Source organism: Magnolia sinica, chromosome 10 (genome assembly GCF_029962835.1).
Source record: "Magnolia sinica isolate HGM2019 chromosome 10, MsV1, whole genome shotgun sequence".
NCBI classification, from domain to species: Eukaryota; Viridiplantae; Streptophyta; class Magnoliopsida; order Magnoliales; family Magnoliaceae; genus Magnolia; species Magnolia sinica.
Genome location: NC_080582.1, coordinates 10,993,699 through 11,011,266, shown reverse-complemented (window position 1 = coordinate 11,011,266; position 17,568 = coordinate 10,993,699). Strand labels below are relative to the sequence as shown.

The 17,568-nt window shown below is 39.7% G+C and overlaps 1 protein-coding gene across 4 annotated transcripts in view; it reads left to right on the top strand.

Moving 5' to 3' along the window:
- The window catches only part of LOC131257969 (uncharacterized), a 65,976-nt gene that overhangs the window by 35,466 nt on the left and 12,942 nt on the right, over positions 1-17,568 (top strand). For all 4 annotated transcript variants that reach the window (XM_058258961.1, XM_058258960.1, XM_058258962.1 and 1 more), the window contains exons 14-24: positions 11,251-11,310; positions 11,430-11,499; positions 11,594-11,658; positions 11,747-11,808; positions 11,892-12,015; positions 12,093-12,150; positions 12,341-12,453; positions 16,832-16,909; positions 17,002-17,064; positions 17,214-17,309; positions 17,443-17,552. In XM_058258961.1, coding sequence (XP_058114944.1) covers positions 11,251-11,310; positions 11,430-11,499; positions 11,594-11,658; positions 11,747-11,808; positions 11,892-12,015; positions 12,093-12,150; positions 12,341-12,453; positions 16,832-16,909; positions 17,002-17,064; positions 17,214-17,309; positions 17,443-17,552 — 899 coding nt within the window. The remainder of the gene's footprint in view (positions 1-11,250; positions 11,311-11,429; positions 11,500-11,593; positions 11,659-11,746; positions 11,809-11,891; positions 12,016-12,092; positions 12,151-12,340; positions 12,454-16,831; positions 16,910-17,001; positions 17,065-17,213; positions 17,310-17,442; positions 17,553-17,568) is intronic.

Sequence of the window (17,568 nt, the reverse complement as noted above, 5' to 3'; positions counted from 1 at the left end):
ACTCAAGTGGGGTGGCCTGTGAGATGCAGGGGCACGATCAGGGTAGGCGGCCCGCGGAACCCATGGATTTGGGACCCACGAGGGGGTGGAACCCACGGATTTGGGGCCTGGGCTATGAGATAAAGTGATTAATTCGCCATGCTCTATCAGTTCAAGTTTTTAGAGCAAGTGGTTAATTTGTACTGTATCAAATTGGTATCAGAGCGGGAGGTCTCGTGTTCGAGACTCCTCACCGGGGGTGATTAATGCGGGGGCATTTTCATACCGGGCTTGAGTGGGGTGGCTTGTGGGATGCAGGGGCACACTCGGGGTGGGTAGCCCGTGGAACCCAAGTATTTGGGGCCCGTGTGAGGTGGAGCCCATGGATTTGGGGCGTAGGCTATGAGATAAAGAGATTAATTCGCCATACTTTATCAGTTCAAGCGTTTAAAGCAAGTGGTTAATTATCCTGCATCATACAGCCAGATGCTTTCATGCATAGGCAATTGAAGATTAAGTAGGAAAACGACATCCAATTGGAACCTGCCGCCACCTATCCAATCAATACACTTCAAAATAAGTAACAGATTGGACTGTGGAGCCTCAGTCCAATCGGAGAAAGATTCAGCACCTACGCATCATGCGGTTGCCCTATTTTATGTGGATATACAGTTGTAATTATACAACTATATACTCGAGTTTATCCGTCAGGAAAAAAGCTATATAATGGAGTTTGTGTTGCAAACTACACCCATATGCATGCATAAAAGCCCGTGGTTGCTATGGAAAGGGTTCTGGTTGAATGTGTTGTCCTTTTCCTAACCGCATGGTTTAGAAAGGGCGCGCATACTGATCGCATAGCACCAAATATTCAACGGTTTGGTGTGTGGAGTGCTCTTTTTCTTTTTAAGTTTCTTTATAAAAACTAGCTTCCACTAGTTACCTACCCAAATTCAAACTAATTTTCCCAATGTAAACCAACATACCTTCCAACAAGCAACAAACTGCTCTTTATTGTTTAAACTTCTTTAACAAGCAATAAAACCCATCCAACTACATTTTGTAGAAGAAACAAACCCTATCCAACTTGATCCAAGCTTCCCTATGACGTAGGAAGGGACTATACCTATCTTTACTTCGCAATTTACTCAATTCTCGTTGGATATGCTTGATCTTGGGCTCATTAGATGCGGTTTAGTCTCTACCCTGTATTTGATCATAATTATTGTTAAAGCCCTTAACAGAATGATTAAGAAGGCAATAGACTAGTTGATGCTATAGAAAGCTATGTATTGTGTATGTGGTTTGGTGGTTAGTGTAAGTGCATGTGCACACTTCCCTTTTCTCCTGCGGTGTATTATATGCTTTATTATAATAAAATATTATGTGTTAAGGCAAGCAAGCCTAACACACAACATCTCTCCCAAACTCTCCTTCTTCTTCTCTCTCAATATTTTTCTCTCTTCTTCACATTATCATCATCAAATCTTTCTCTACTTGGTATCAGAGCATAGATCCAGGCATTCCGCATCCAACAAATTGAGAGGCGACACGTCACCTTGCTGACGTCAGCATTGTACGGACACATGGACTCCGTTTAAGCTAAAAGTCTAGGGGTTTGATAGATCTTGATTTTAGAAGATTTGTCATGATTTTTTTAGAATTTATTGGATCTCCTTTCATGGTATTTTGGGCGAAATAGAGAAATTGGAAAATCAGCCCCATCTTCCGTTTTTCTTCGATCTACCTCAAATCGGTAAGCTTTTCTTTGGTTTCTTTGCTCAAGATGGACCGAAATCTTGCTCCCAAGCTACCCATGGTGGATTTTTTACTTAAGATTACTGTTTGAGAGGTTTCTAACCTCAAACGGACGTGCGGCTGGGCCGTTTTCATTCGGTTAGGGCTTTTTTGACTGTGTTTCATGGTATTTTTGGATGATTGATATTTGTTTGAGGTTTATCTCTTATTATCTTGAAGGATTGAGTGAGATAGAGTTGTTTGAATCAATCTTATTTGGCGTAGGGGCTCTCTTGGCATAGATTTATCTCTCTTGGACTCTCCTATGGCTGACAAAGGGCCCTCATCTCTTGGCGTAGGGTCTCTTGAATCCAACCCCTTGCAGATTATCTCCACTACGTTGAATGGTGACAACTATCTTCAATGGGCACAATCTGTAAAAGTATTTTTAGGAGCCCGGGACAAGTTGTCGTATATTTTGGATGATCCCCCAAGCTCTACAGATGTTACTTTCAAGTCTTGGACAAAAGAGAATTATCAAGTTATTGCGTGGTTGTTGAATAGTATGGATTCCTCGATTAGCCACTCAGTGATGTTTTTATCCTCGACTAAAGGCATTTGGGATACGTTTCATGATATGTTCTCGGACTCTCAGAATTTTTCACGGGTATTCTAGCTTATTCAAGAAATTGGTCGGTTTTAACAAAACTCAAGATCCTTAAAAGATTACTATTCGACGCTTTGGGGTATGTGGGATGAGTTGGAAATGTATCAACCTCTTCATTCCAAATGTAAAGAGGATCATGAACATGCTCATAAGCAGCTGGATGATACTCGTATCTTGCAGTTCCTAGCTGGGTTGAGTTCTGATTATCTTCATGTTCGAGATCAAGTTGTTATGCAGGATCCTCTTCCCCCCATTGACGACCGTCTATACCATGTGTTAGTGTGCTACTGTCTCCACTCTTCATTCTCATTCATTTGTGCCACGCGAGCGTTCGGCACATCTTGCTGACGATCAGTCCTCTCTTGGTCTTCGAGTACCATCCTTGAGTTCAGAGTGCATTTCTGGAATTGGTTCCATCCCTCTCTTTTCTTCCTTGTCTGTCCTCAGTCTTGCATGTGCCTTGTTTTTCATTAAACTTATTGTCTGTTAGCTCTCTTACTAAATCACTCAATTGTTCCATTACCTTCTTCCCTTTTTATTGTTTGTTTCAGGACCTATAGACGAAGAGAGTGATTGGTGGGGGGCATGAGTGAGGAGGCGTTTTATCTTCTCGATGATACACCCGTTGTCGTTTCTAGTTCCCTTTATCTAGATCGAGAGTCCATGACTTGGTGGCATTGCCGCTTAGGCCACTCATCCATAGCTAGATTGAGACTTTTGTTTCCCTCCTTATCTGTCACTAAACCATTATGCTGTGATATTTGTGAATTGTCTAAACATCATCACGTTACGTTTCCTCCTAGCTCTTTTGGGAGGAAATCTCAACCTTTTCATCTGGTTCACTCGGATGTCTGGTTACCAGCTCCGGTTACCTCGACTTTTGGATTTAGATATTTTGTTACCTTTATTGATGATTATTTACGCATGACTTGGATTTATCTTTTGAAATCTAAAAGTGAAGTGTTTGATGCGTTTAAAGTGTTTTATCATGAAGTGTGCACTCAATTTCATTGTTCCATCAAATCCCTCCATTCTGATTGGGGGGGGGGGGGAGGGGGGGGGGAGGGAATACATGTCTATTGCCTTTCTATCCTTCTTATAGGAACCTAGTATTTTGTCTCGGACGTCATGTGCTTGCACACCTCAACAAAATGGTATTGCAGAACGAAAGAATCGTCATCTTCTTGACATTGCTTTGCACCCTTCTGCTTGGTATGCATCTACCTAAACATTTTTGGGGTGATGCTCTTCTAACTGCTACTTTTCTTATTAATCGTATACCCTCACGTATCCTGTCTTACAAATCTTCATTTACTATATTGTATCCTCATGATAATCCATTTCCATTACTACCTAAAGTTTTTTGTTGTACATGCTTTGTTCAAATTTTGGATGAGAGTAATGATAAACTTAGCCCGAGGGCAATTACATGTGTCTTTCTAGGGTATCCTCGGAGTCAGAAAGGGTATAAATGTTTTGACCCATTAACTCGCAAGAAATATGTCTTCGCCGATGTAACTTTCTTTGAGGATATTTCTTTCTTTTTTTTCCGCTCTCGGCCGATCCCTCTGTGATCCTCTTGCGAGTTAGGAGGAGTATGACTCTTATCCTCTTTCTATTAGTGATCATGGGAAAACTTCTCTCCCCTCTAATCAGCATCCTGTTGGTGATATGGGTGAGCCTAAGCCTCTGCAGGTGTATCATCGTCGAGATAAATCTTCACACGCTCAGCCATCCACCCTTCCGCTCACTTTGGATGTTGGCTCAGGTGACTCTCCTATCTCGAGTTTAGATCTTCCCATTGCCTTGCGCAAAGGGTCACGATCTTGTACTCAACACCCCATTAGTAATTTCATTTCATATGATCATCTTTCACCATCTTTTCAGTCGTTTGCAGCTTCCCTTTCATCACAGACTATTCCTAAATCTCTCTCACATGCTCTTTAGAGTCCTGATTGGATGAAGGCGATGATAGAAGAAATGTCTGCTCTTGAGAAGAATTATACTTGAGACCTTATGCCACTTCTTTAGGCCATAAACCTGTTGGCTGTCGATGAGTTTATACGATCAAGTTTCTTCTAGACGGCTCAACTGATCGCTATAAAGCCCATTTTGTTGAGGGTTACACACACTCATGGTGTGGATTACTTCGAGACATTCTCTCTTGTGGCTAAGCTTAATTCGATTCGCGTCGTGCTCTCCTTGGTCGTTAATTTATCATGGCCCTTGTTTCAGTTTGATGTTAAGAATGCATTTCTCCATGGGGATCTTGCAGAGGAAGTTTACATTCATCAACCTCCTGGCTTTGTTGCTTCTCACAACCCTGCACTTGTCTGTTGGTTGAAGAAGGCTCTTTATGGACTCAAACAATCCCCATGTGCATGGTTCGAAAAATTTAGTCAGGCTCTCTTGGAGTTTGGCTTTGTTCGTAGTCATGCCGATCATTCTCTCTTTATATGTCGACGATCGACGGGTATCATGGTTCTCATTGTCTATGTGGATTATATTGTTCTGTATGGTAGTGATTCTGCTGGAATGAGGGAGGTCAGATTTTTTGAAGACTAAGTTTGAGATCAAAGATCTTGGTCGTCTTCACTACTTCCTCGGAATTGAAGTTGCTCGCTCATCATCCAGATTGGTCTTGTCACAACGAAATTATGTGCTCGATCTTCTCATGGAGACCGGTATGTTTGGGTGCAAGCCTGCTACCACTCACATGGATACTTCACAAAAGCTTCAACGAGATGATGGTGCTCTCCTTACTGATCCCGAGATGTATCGATGACTTGTAGGCGGACTTATTTACCTGACTATTACTCGCCCAGTCTCTCATTTGCGATGGGGGTTGTTAGCCAATTCATGCAAGCTCCCCGTAATTCCCATCTCACGGTTGTCTACCGCATAATTCGGTATTTAAAATCATCCCCGGGTCTTGGCATCCACTTTCAGTTTCATGGTCATCTTCATCTTTCTGGATATTTCGATGCTGATTGTGCAGGTAGTACTTTTGATCGCTGCTCTACATCCGGCTTCTGTACCTTCCTAGGTGGCAATCTTATAACCTGGAAGAGCAAAAAGCAGCCAGTTGTTGCCCGGTCATCGGCTGAAGCAGAATATCATGCTATGGCTCATGCGACGTGTGAACTCGTGTGGCTTTGCAACCTTCTTGAAGAACTTGGTTATCCTCCTTCGGATCTTGTTCCTCTTCACTATGACAATCAAGCGGCCATCCATATTGCTCGTAACCCAGTTTTCCACAAGCGAACCAAACATATTGAGGTACTTTATTCGGGAGAAAGTCGCTTCTAAGGAAATCGTCACTCCTTTTGTTCAATCTGGGGATCAACTTGCTGATGTTCTTACAAAGTCCTTGAGTCGAGATGCTCTTCATCGTGTTCGTGACAAGTTGGGCATGATCAACATTTATGCTCCAACTTGAGGGGGAGTATAGAATGCTATGTATCGTGTATGTGATTTGGTGGTTAGTGTAAGTGCACGTGCACACTTCCCTTTTCTCCAGCGGTGTATATGTTTTATTATAATAAAATATTATGTGTTAGGGCAAGCAAGCCTAACACACAACATCTCTTCCAAACTCTCCTTCTTCTCTCTCAATATTTTCCTCTCTTCTTCACATTATCATCATCATTAAATCTTTCTCAACTGATGTAGGACGAAATGATTTAACCTAAGTGATGCCATGAAATTAAAAGACGGATTAACTACAACAATGGAACGACAAAATAAAGCTAACTTACTATAAATTCAGAAATTTTAAATTCGTGACATGTTCAATTTCAAGCCTATGAGAATCCCGCAATGCGAATCTTATAAATTACTTATTAACTGGACCTATGAGAGATAGAACCCCCATCCTAGCATAGGGTTAAATCTGAATTCAATGAAAATCATGTGTCTTGTACGAGTTTTGACATGTTATGGTGGTTTAGAGGCTAGGGAATGTGGGAAATGGGTTTGGGTATCTAGGATTAGAGGAATTAAGTTTGGAACATTATGATTGAGGTTTTGGGTTGGGATTTTAGATTTTGGGTTAAGGATTTTATGACTTAGGGTTTCTAGAATTGAGAATATGGGTTTCAGGTTGTGGGAATTAGAGATTTATTATTTGGACAAGGGATTTTCAGATTTTGGGGATTTGGGTTTGGAAAATTAGGAGGGTTTTGAAAATTAGGGTTTGTGGATTAGCGTTTTGGATGGGTTAAGGTTTGATTAGATATGGGTTCTAAGGAGACAAGAAAGATCAAAGAAGAGAGAGATTGGGGAAAGTAGAAAGAGAAAAGAAAAGAGGAGGATAATACATTGTTGAGAATAGAGAAAAGTAAAAAAGATAACTAGGGAATCACTTCCCGTGGTTTCACACCACCAATCCAATCACATGATTAAATTTTGTGCAATCTCAAAGCAAAATTAGAGAAATCTCTTTCATTCATAACATGTATATTAGCTAGGGTGGGGAAGTCTAACCCTTTAAGTCTCAGAAAAGACATTTTACAAAAAGGCGCCCTCAGATAAGATTCTCAACATAAATACGCTTAATGAATTAAAAGTTGTTCCTAACTCCCTACTCTCAACACAAATATGAGCTATATAAAAAATGACAAAACATACAAGTAAACTAAACAACTAAACTATTTCTTGGCCCATGGAGGTCCACGGTCAAGATGTCTGATAATGATGATCCAACCGTCGGATCATCATGCCCACTCGATCCAACTGTCCGATGTGTTCATCATGTTTCTATATATAGCCAACGTGTATCTTCCAAGTGTGGGGGTCTTCAATGTGGTTAGGAATGTAAATAGGGCCAAGTGGGTCCCATGTAATGGTCGTCTAGGCATAAGGAGATTGGCTCAACCCTCCTTTGATATGGTGCTTCGATGTCCTCATCAATTCCCCTCGGCTGAGGAGATTTTGCCTTTGGCGAAATAAAACTATGTTGACACTCGAGGAGATTCGGGTCTTGTCGTTGAAGCTCTACCTCTGTGATCCACTTACTGTCTGACTTTGGCCTACCCTTCCACTTGATGAGGTACTCCTGGTAACCTCCATGTCATGTGGAAATCACTCGCTCATACCAGTTGCCCTCTTATCTTTTCTCTCTTGGTAGGTGTGTACAGCAAAAGAGGTAGATGTTAGGAAGAATGGTCATTGGTCAGGTATAGGCTAAGGGTCTTAGGACGGGTTGGGAGGGATATCATTCATGATCAAGGTGGTGATCTGAATAAAGGCTACTAGGTATAGATGCTGAACCTTTAAAAGATACAAGATCTTCCACATTAAATGTAGATTTAATACCCATGTCAGGTGGAAGATCTACAACATATGCATTGTCCCAAATTACTCAATATCTCGTAGGGTTCTAACTGCGGGCTTGTAATTTCTTAATGGTCCCTTGCGGAAACCACTTAGCACTTATATGAACCATCACATAATCACCTATTTGAAACTTTCTGAACCTGTGATGAGAGTCAACAAATATCTTGTATGTTTCATTGCTCATGCTAATTCGTTTTCTAATTTCAACATGCGAATCATGGATATGACATGTAAATGCATCTGCGGACTCTGATGACTTATGTGAGACAAACACTGGAATAAGATCTATGGGCTTCCTAGGCTCATCTACTTACCTTTCCAGATACGCTTCCTTGGCGAGACTCACTTGATCATGAGGAAGGTTTGGTAGAGTTAACCTAGGGATAAGATCTAGGGCATGTTGAATGCTCCAAACGAGTGTAAGCTCATCCGGTATGTCCTCTAGGATAACATCACTAGACTCCTCAAATACCGGACTCACCTCAGGTGATAACTCCACAATACCCTTGGGTGTAACCTTAGGTGGCATTTCCATACTAACCTTAGGTGTGTCCTTACTTGCCACGTGGATATACACGGTCAAATCAACTTTAGTCTCCCTTTCAAACTCTTTAGCATTTATTATAGGGAGAGACTCAATTTGGAATTTCCTCACATCTTTAGGATCGCATTTCTAGACGCCCTTCTTTTCTGGGGTGCTTTTGGATGGAATAGGATTCTACCCTCATGCATAAATGAACACGTATTCGAGTGACTGAATAGTGTCACATCATGATCATACAACAAGAGTCTGCTAATGTGGCCTACATCCATAGGCAAAACATCACACCACATCATGTTCGTATAGGAACCAAACTGGATGGGAATGAGACCGCTGAGAAACTAGAATCGAAAACGCATCAGCGCATGAGACTCGATAGGTAACAATGTAATAATTACACTTTTTGGAAATTACATGCATTTACGGTGAGGTTTGACAACACCAAGGGGCCTATTTGTTTCCATTTTCAAAATTCGGCGGCCCATTATCTGAGTATCATATCAATTTGATGATGCTAACTACATTGACCAATCTCCTATGGGCAAGGTATTCTATAACAGTAACGGTGGCCATAACGGCCACCACTGCTACCTTTATGATACGGGCCGTAACAGTTGTTACGAGTTATAACCCCCGTAACTGCCGTTATGGTTTTTTTTTTTTTTTTTTAAGTCTGAAAACTTGTATCTGCCTCATGACGTTGAAAACAGTCTAAAAAACCTATATTTTCCTTGTAACAGACCGTGGCAAGGCTGTTATGGCCTTTACAAGGGGTCGTAACGAGCCATTAACAGTGGTTACATGTCATGTTTTTTTCATAATGGCTGTTATGACCCTGTAACGTGTAACTGTTACCACTGTTACATCTACGTAATGGCCTTTACAACACACCATGCCTGTGGGCCATCGATTGGATGGTCAGGATTATCCTAGTGGGACCTGCTGTCACACTGACACTGTGTCAGTGTAAGTTGGTGTATTTTGACTGGGTATTTCCATCTCCCATCCTAACATTGGCAAAAAGTAATCATTGCCCATTTGCTTGTAATTGCTGCAGTAAATGGTAAAATAAGCATGCCCTTTCTACAGAATGCAATGGTTATTCTAGAATCTGTTAAAGCTTCTTTTCAAGCGTGAGTGGGTGATTTTTTATTTTTATTTTTTAAAGAATCAATATTATAGCACCTGTGTATTCTTGCGATACTATGGGCTTTATGTTAAGAATGAAATAATAGGAGTTCCAACAATAGATTGGAATCGATTGACATGGTGTTCTCCACATGGTTAAAGAAAGTATTTTGTATTGGGCCCAAGGGTCTTCTCTTTTCAAGGAACATGGGATGGAAGAAGTGGAGTTGCTTTTTCAGGCTTGTTGGGAGCATGGGTGGACAGTTGTCCTCCTAATCTCTCCCGTGCTTGTTTATATATTTTTGTAAATATTGCTTTCTCTACAATCAACTCGTTGATTGTGATCAGTCTATCTAATGGACTATTAGATAGTGCTTGGTTGTAATAAACTTATGTAATAATCTATTACATTGCTCCTATGGGATTTTTATGCTCTCATTGCTGGTCCCCAACCCTAATAAATGATGAGGGTTGCATCAGGTTGGCAGCTGGCATTAAACTTATGCCAAAGCTTCCAACATGAATCCGAACAATATGGCGTTCCAAACTCAATGCCAGAGTGTTGTTGTGGCCCTTGATAGTGTGGAACGGCAGAAAAAGGATTTATGTTGCTGACACCAATTAGTTGGTATAAGGCTTAGATGATGGTGATGATGATTGCTTTCTCTAATAATAATCAGTGTTGAAAAATGGTGCGTCAATATCATTTGGATGTTGAAGTAGTGTTGTAATCTTGGGTGACAAAGATCTAACCAATTAAGTAGCTGATTGGATCGTTACTGCCTATGTATTAATGAAGGGATAAGCTTTTGCCAGGTTTACTTAATTCATGTAACATTGGAATTCATGAGGATGGTATGTGTTGTTTTCTCTATCCTTTGCTTTAGCATTTTAGATTTGGGTTGGATGATTGTTTGGTTGTTATAGATATTTAATTCTTTATGCTCTGGCAAGGTAACTGTCTCTTGGTATTTCTGTGGGTAGATAGGCTTGGGTTAGGTTGAAGACTGACTGTATCTACTAGGAGTGGAGGAAGACAAATGGACTTAATTGGAAAAACACGAAATTCCTTCTATTGGGTTCCTCGGAAGGTACATCGTTGGATGCAGTGTGCTCCTGCCTTTTTGTGCTCGTTAAACTTACACACAACTAAAGCTGTTTAGGGGCGATTCTTGGCACGAGACATGAACCAGGTGGTCTGTCTAACATGGCCTGCTTTGCTTTGACAAAGTTTGGGTTCTGATGAAGAGCTTAGAGAGCTTGCAGTGACCTGAGCAGGATTGCCATTGAGAGCTCCTTGGCTGTTTTAACTGTATCAGTAGTTTGATGTCCTGAAGAGTGTCAGCTGTTTTAACTTACCATTTACTGTGCATTTATAGCTATGCACTTTCTGTTGCTGGATTTCTGGGCACAGAAGTTTTCTATTTTATAATTTGCATAAGTGGGTCACAGTAATTTTATAATTCCTTCCATTTGTGGAAGGAGTTATTGAGCTGTCTCCTGTTCTAGCTGTCCTTTATCTGCCTTGATATATGATGTCTTGGTTGGCAGAATCTGTAAATGACCAGAGGACTTGCAGGATCTCCTCTTTTATTCTGTAATTTTCTCTTTAGATTTTCTTGACTTCCTCCATGCCTTCCTTTAGGGCCGTTTTCTCAAGCTGTCTTTTATTTAACATTTTATGATTTCTTGGTTGGTACAATCTGCATATGAATGGAAGATGTGCTTGATCTTCTCTTGTATTAGCAGATCATTCTCTTTATAGTTTTTCTTGACTTTCATGTCTATGAGGCTTTTGTTTCAATTATTTTGTTTCTTTTCACCTACAAAATATCTCAGTTTTTAATTTTCATTGTTGCAGTTGTGGGAGGCAGCTATGTTCGCAATGGTTTCTCTTTCAGAGTCATTGTCTGAAGCACAGGTTTGTTTATTTCTTATCATGCATACACTTGGAATTTATGTCCACAGCTATAATGCAGTTTCTTCTTTCATTGGGAACTCAAATATCTATCGATTCACGTAAATGACTTTTTCCTACAGGTTCCAGAATCAGTCAAATTCAGATTAGGAAGTCTTCTAGAGCAAATGCTCACTGCAGATACAGGAACAGGTAGAACTTATTTTATTAATTTTCTTTTTCTGCAAGATCTTTGATTTCTTTGTGATTCCTTGGAATAATTGGATGCTATCCTTTATACATGCAGGGTTTTATGAATATGCCTTCCTTCATGCACGGGCATTTTCAACAGTTGCTAAGTTTTCGTCAGTGGTAGCTGACATCATCTTTTCCACTTTATCTTGGATAGCTTGGCCTCCTGTTATCAACTGCATAACTAAAATTCTCGCAAATTCTCCAGATTGGCCAGAGTGTTCTTGATCAGTTTCTCTGTGCTGCTATTAATGCAATTGCTCTAGATGTGTAAGCACTCTCTCCCAATGTAGATGTTTTCGGATATAAATAACCCGAAAGTGATTGTTGCGAATGAATTGCTATGTTGACAGTCCCCCACCAGTAAAAGTAGGTGCTTGTCGAACGATATCCCAGCTCTTACCAGAATCGAGCCAGGGGATTCTACAGCCTCAGATAATGGGTTTACTTTCATCACTATTAGATCTTCTTAAGCAGGTAATGCATGACCTTTCTAAGATTTGACTTGTTGGCTGAAGTAAAACTTCAATAGGCATGGTACTTGTTCTGTGCAGGCTTGTGATGAAACCCTACATTTAGTACTAGAAACACTGCAAGCAGCAATTAAGGCAGGTCTGTATTGAGTGGTATCAAGTTCAGATTTCCATGTTAATCCATTGTAGATCTTGTGTCTTTAAGTATGCTACTGTTATATTCGTCTGGATTTGTATGTGACAGAAATCTATCCTTGTTTTCATCTCTCTCTCTCTCTCTCTCTCTCTCTCTCTCTCTCTCTCTCTCTCTCTCCCTTTCTGAATTCTAGGCCATGAAGCATCTACATCTGTAGAGCCAATTATCTCCCCTGTGATACTTAACATGTGGGCGGAACATGTTTCAGACCCATTCACTACTATTGACATTGTTGAGATTTTGGAGGTAAGGATATCGAGTACAGATATGTGAATGGTGTATGATGGCATGCTGATATTTGACACATATTTGTTGTTCATACCATGTGCTTAGTTTAGTAAAAGATCACAGCTTTCTTAAGCAGTTGACAACTAGGGGTACGTATGAAGGTTGTCCGACTGTGATTCTATATGTACAGTATCCCCTTAAAGAATTTAAATCTGGTTCTCCGATTCTTATTTGGTTAAAATTGTCATGTTACGGTATGTTTTTCTAGTTGCATACCCAGGTACATACTTACATAGATGCATACATAATCTGCTTGCATTCTATTAAATAGATAAATACTTTTGTAGCCACCTTCATACAAATGGAATCTATATGCATCTTTCATATTGGTGCTTACATACATATTAATAATCTGTATTTGCGTCTATGTGCCCTCGTGTATGCATTGGCTCTCTTCTACAGAATTTAATCTGAACAGTCTACTATTTTGTGTGATTTTCAGCTTGCTTGCTTAATAGATTTTTCTAGAATGCTCAATGTTGACTCACAAAACTGTCTTACTCAAAGAGTAAGGGTATATATTGACTGCATTAATGTGTCCTCTTGAAAATTTTCCAGTTGCACAGTATTTGTGCTTGGAAGCTATATCCAAGTTCAAACATTAGTTGTTTGCTTCTCTTTCAAATTGCATGTAAAGGCTTCCTAGCTTCTCCTTTTACCAAATTATTGCTTTGTGCTTTGAACGTCTTTGATCTGGCTGATCGCTTGACTAATAAATGTTCATGAGTAGAAAATGCTTAACTTGCACGCAGTGTTTTAAGTATCGACAATATCAGCCGATATATCCCACAATATATCTTGTATACCACCTATGTGACATGAAACGCACAAGTAGTGGGATGTATCCCACATGTTCGATCCGGTGAGCATTTTTTATTTTCGATTCTTTTTTTTTTTTCTGTAAGTCATGTTAAATCAGTGTCAAATTGTTACAAATCCATGATTTTTCATGTTTTTTGAGAGCTTCATTTTCGAGATTTGGAAGAGATGGGCCAAGTTGCAGAAAATTGAAAAAAAAATCAAAAGTTCCAAATTTCTTGCAAATCAGCTGCAATGTTTGTGTCCAAACATAAAATCAAACATGTATGTAACCTGATCTAGTGATTCTTCTTTTGCTTTTGAATGCATTGCTTGTGTTTCCACATCTTCTTACATTTAAAAAAAAAGAATTAACTGCGATTTTCATTAAAGAACAAAAGAAAACAAGAAGGGGGAAAACCCGCTGAGATAGCAGGCCTCACACCTATCAAAAAAGAGAAAAAATAGAAGAAGACAGATTAATGACATTCGAGGCCCATTCGAATATAAATTGGTGCACCCTTTTAACTATGACCTGTACCGAATTTGAAACATCTCTAAAACATCTGTTGTTTCTTTCTTCCCAGACTGCCCACCAAAGGGCTAAAAGAGACATTCTCCAAACCACCACAATATCTTTATCCAGGGACACACCATGCCAGGCTGTGAGCAGACGATCCGTAGAATGCGGAAAGGACCAAGAGACCGCAAACGAAGACAACAGAATTGACCAAACCTGATGGAAGAACGGGCAATGAATGAATAGGTGGTCTGTCGTTTCTTCATTTGCCATGCAACAAAGACAAATGTTTGATATTATCATTCCCCTTTTCCTTAGATTGTCAACAGTAAGGACTTTCCTTCTCCCCACTAACCAACCAAAAATTGAAATCTTGGGAGGCACTTTGTATTTCCACACTTTAGCTGTAATAACCTCATCAGATAACACTGATTTTCTGCCTATGCAAAGAAATAGGGATTTCACTGAAAATAGGCCCTTCTTGTCCGGGTGCCAAACAACCTATCATTTTGGAGAATATTAGGATGCCAATTGCCGATGCGCTGCAGAAGAGCCACAAATTCTTCAACTTTCCAGTCGTGGAAATTCCTTCTACATGGTGGATGCCAAACCACTTCATTGCCATGAAATGAGTAGCAATCAGCAACCGTGATGGAGCAGTTGGGAGCCAGACGAAATATGGAGGGAAAGTCCTCCTTCAGGGCTGAAGTACCAACCCAAATATCTTCCCAAAATCTGGTCTTGTCTCCTTTGCCTATAGAGTGCCCGATCCTATTGCGAACTTCCTTACTAGAGCTTAGCACCCCTCTCCATAGAGAAGAAGCTCTATAGGAGGACTCCTTGGACCACCAGCTATTGGGCGAGCGCCCATATTTACATTTGATTAGGTTGTTCCAAATCGCCCCTTCTTCAGTCCCAAGTCTCCACCACCACTTGCCTAATATGGTCCGATTCATATCTTTAAGATTTCTAACACCAGCCCCACCTTCCTGATATTGCTGACACACCTCCTTCCAATCGAGTAAATGAAATTTCTTACAAATCTTTAAGATTCACATCTTCTTACATTTATAAATTATATTAATAGAATTTAAATATACTTGCATCCATTCAGTTAGACAACACATAGATTAGGACCCCATACAAGGAAAACCTATTATATGCACTTGCTTTTTGTAATGTTTTGATTTGTAAGTGTGTATTGATGACTTTTTTAACAATCACTGAAGTTTCGTTGAAAAATTCGACCAATTTCCTAATGTTTCCCCATGTTTCCAACAACCAATATATCCCATGCGAATACCGATACCTATCCATATCCCAAGGGTGCAATATGTAATATGATACCAATATTTTGACCACTGATTGCACGTAAACATACCTAAGATGGAGATGCGTTTTGTCAAAGCTATTTCCACAAAATTCAGTTTTCGAGAATTCCTTGTTGGGTTAATTTTGAGAATTGTGATTGAAGAGGAGATAAGGTATCTTTCATAGTTACCAGGAAATCCATTTTCGTTTGCAGACACCTTGTTTCTCACTTCCTGCTTCCCAGATTCATTTCATGCTTCCAGCTAACTATTATAATGCTGTCATAAATTATATGTTTCATGTATCCATTTCGTGCATCATTTCCTGCATCTGTTCAGCATTCTGGCAACCTTATTATGATAAAGTGATGCTTGTTGTATTTTAATTATTTACAATAATGTAAAACACACACACACACACACACACACACACATGAGGGAGGGAAGGAGGGATGTAGATTGATGGTATTGTCTTGTTTAATATTATGAAATAAAATATGAAACAATAGAGTAGGGACAATTAGGTAAATCTAGGTTCGGAATAGGTAAGTTGTTTTTTCAGCTAGTTTCCTAATTTGAGCCAGTTTAGTGTTTTGATTCTGCATAAAACCTTTTTATGTAATTTGACTTTTTTGAATTACTGAATTGATTTGAGCTTTTGCATATTTCTCCCCGTTGAGACCTAGATTTGAGTGTTTTCAGTAGATTCTCTCTCCTTTTGATTTGTGTCAACTTCTGAAAGTGATAGGGAAAAGTAGTAACTCAGATTGCTCATATGGAAAGTTGAAAAGTTACCTATGTTTGATATTTGCTAGTGTTCTGGTATACCTTGACCATTTGTAGAGCACAACTTTGCACCTCCGGTCTGTTTTCTTTCCATGGATATCTACTTTATATGGAGCCATGATTTTCGAGCAAAGCTATTGCCACCAAATTGAGTTTTAATATTCTTTGGAGTTCATTTCTAGAAACACGATTTGGGTAAGTGAGGATTTTGTTATGTTTTCTTGATATGTATTCTATAGTGTAGAGATTTTAGGAGTACATTGCATGAGAGGATAAGTGGAAGTTGGAGGTTCAAGTATAAAGCATTCTCTTTCACAGTTGGTTACTTCTGCCTGTGATTATTGAGCTACATACATGAGAGCTTTGTTCTCAATTCACTATTCACATTGCTTGGTAGCGATGCAGCAGGCTGTCCCAACCTAGGTAAAGGAGGGTTGATATCAAGTGTGCAGCCGGTTGTCGAACTTCTGCCAACTGCCAAGAAAAGAATCCCTGCTCCACATCTTGATAATGGGCAAAACATGGTTCTTAAAGATGACCCCAAATGGCTGGGACATGGCTGTGATAATGATTATGATGATGTTGATTGTGATCTGGCTGAAAGCTTGTTGAAGGTAGTATTATTTGGTAAATTTACAGTCTTAAATTGCATGCTGAGTTAATGGTATAGGAACTTTCAACTTCCATGCTCCAGACTTGACTACCTGATTCAAAGATGCTCTCTTGGGACTCTGCTGCTTACTGTTACTCTTGTATTTTCTGTGTTCTTAAAATGCTGATGAGTTGGATGTCAACCTGTGAAATCAAAATGAATTAGCAACCATTGATTTTTCATGTTAGAACTTATTAACCAGTTGGACTATGTTTTCTTTGAACCTCACTGATCATCACTCTTACAGAATTCTTCCCTTCATCTTCTCAGGCTATCAAACTCGCCCCTGGTTGTATGTGGCCGCTTGTTTCTAGGATTTTACCTTTCATTGGGCCTATATTGGAAAAAGTAAGCCTTGTTATAGTTGCCTAGGAATACTTATTTTCAGATGTATAGCTTAATAGTTATACTATGAGATACATCTTTTCGCCTTGTATCAGCCGCAACAGCAGCCCATTGGATTAGTTGCTGGCTCATTGGATCTCTTGACCATGCTAGTGAAGGTAAGTTTTCTCCCTGGGTCATTTGTGCTGATCCATTTTTGAAGATATTACTTTTGATTGAACCGTGTCTACAAGTACATGCACTCCATACTTTCAGTCCTGTCATTTATTGCATATATGATACTAATGGTGATTTAGATTACATACAGGGTGCTCCTATTGATATAGTTAAAACAGTATACAATGTTTGCTTCAATTCTGTTGTCGGGATAATACTCCAGAGCGATGATAATAGTGAGATGCAGGTAGGCTTCTCTACTATGATACTAATATTTCTAGGTTGTTTGCTTGAATTACCTTTGTCATGATTGTATTAAATGATAGAACACCCCCTCCCTCAGTAGTTAACAGTTTGTTATATTTTTTGCACCTTGCCAGAATGCCACAGAATGTTTGGCTGCACTTCTATTGGGAGGAAAGCAAGAGTTGCTTGCCTGGGGTAGTGATCCAGGGTTTACAATGAAAAGTCTTCTCAATGCAGCTTCTAGGTAGGTTGATTGCAGT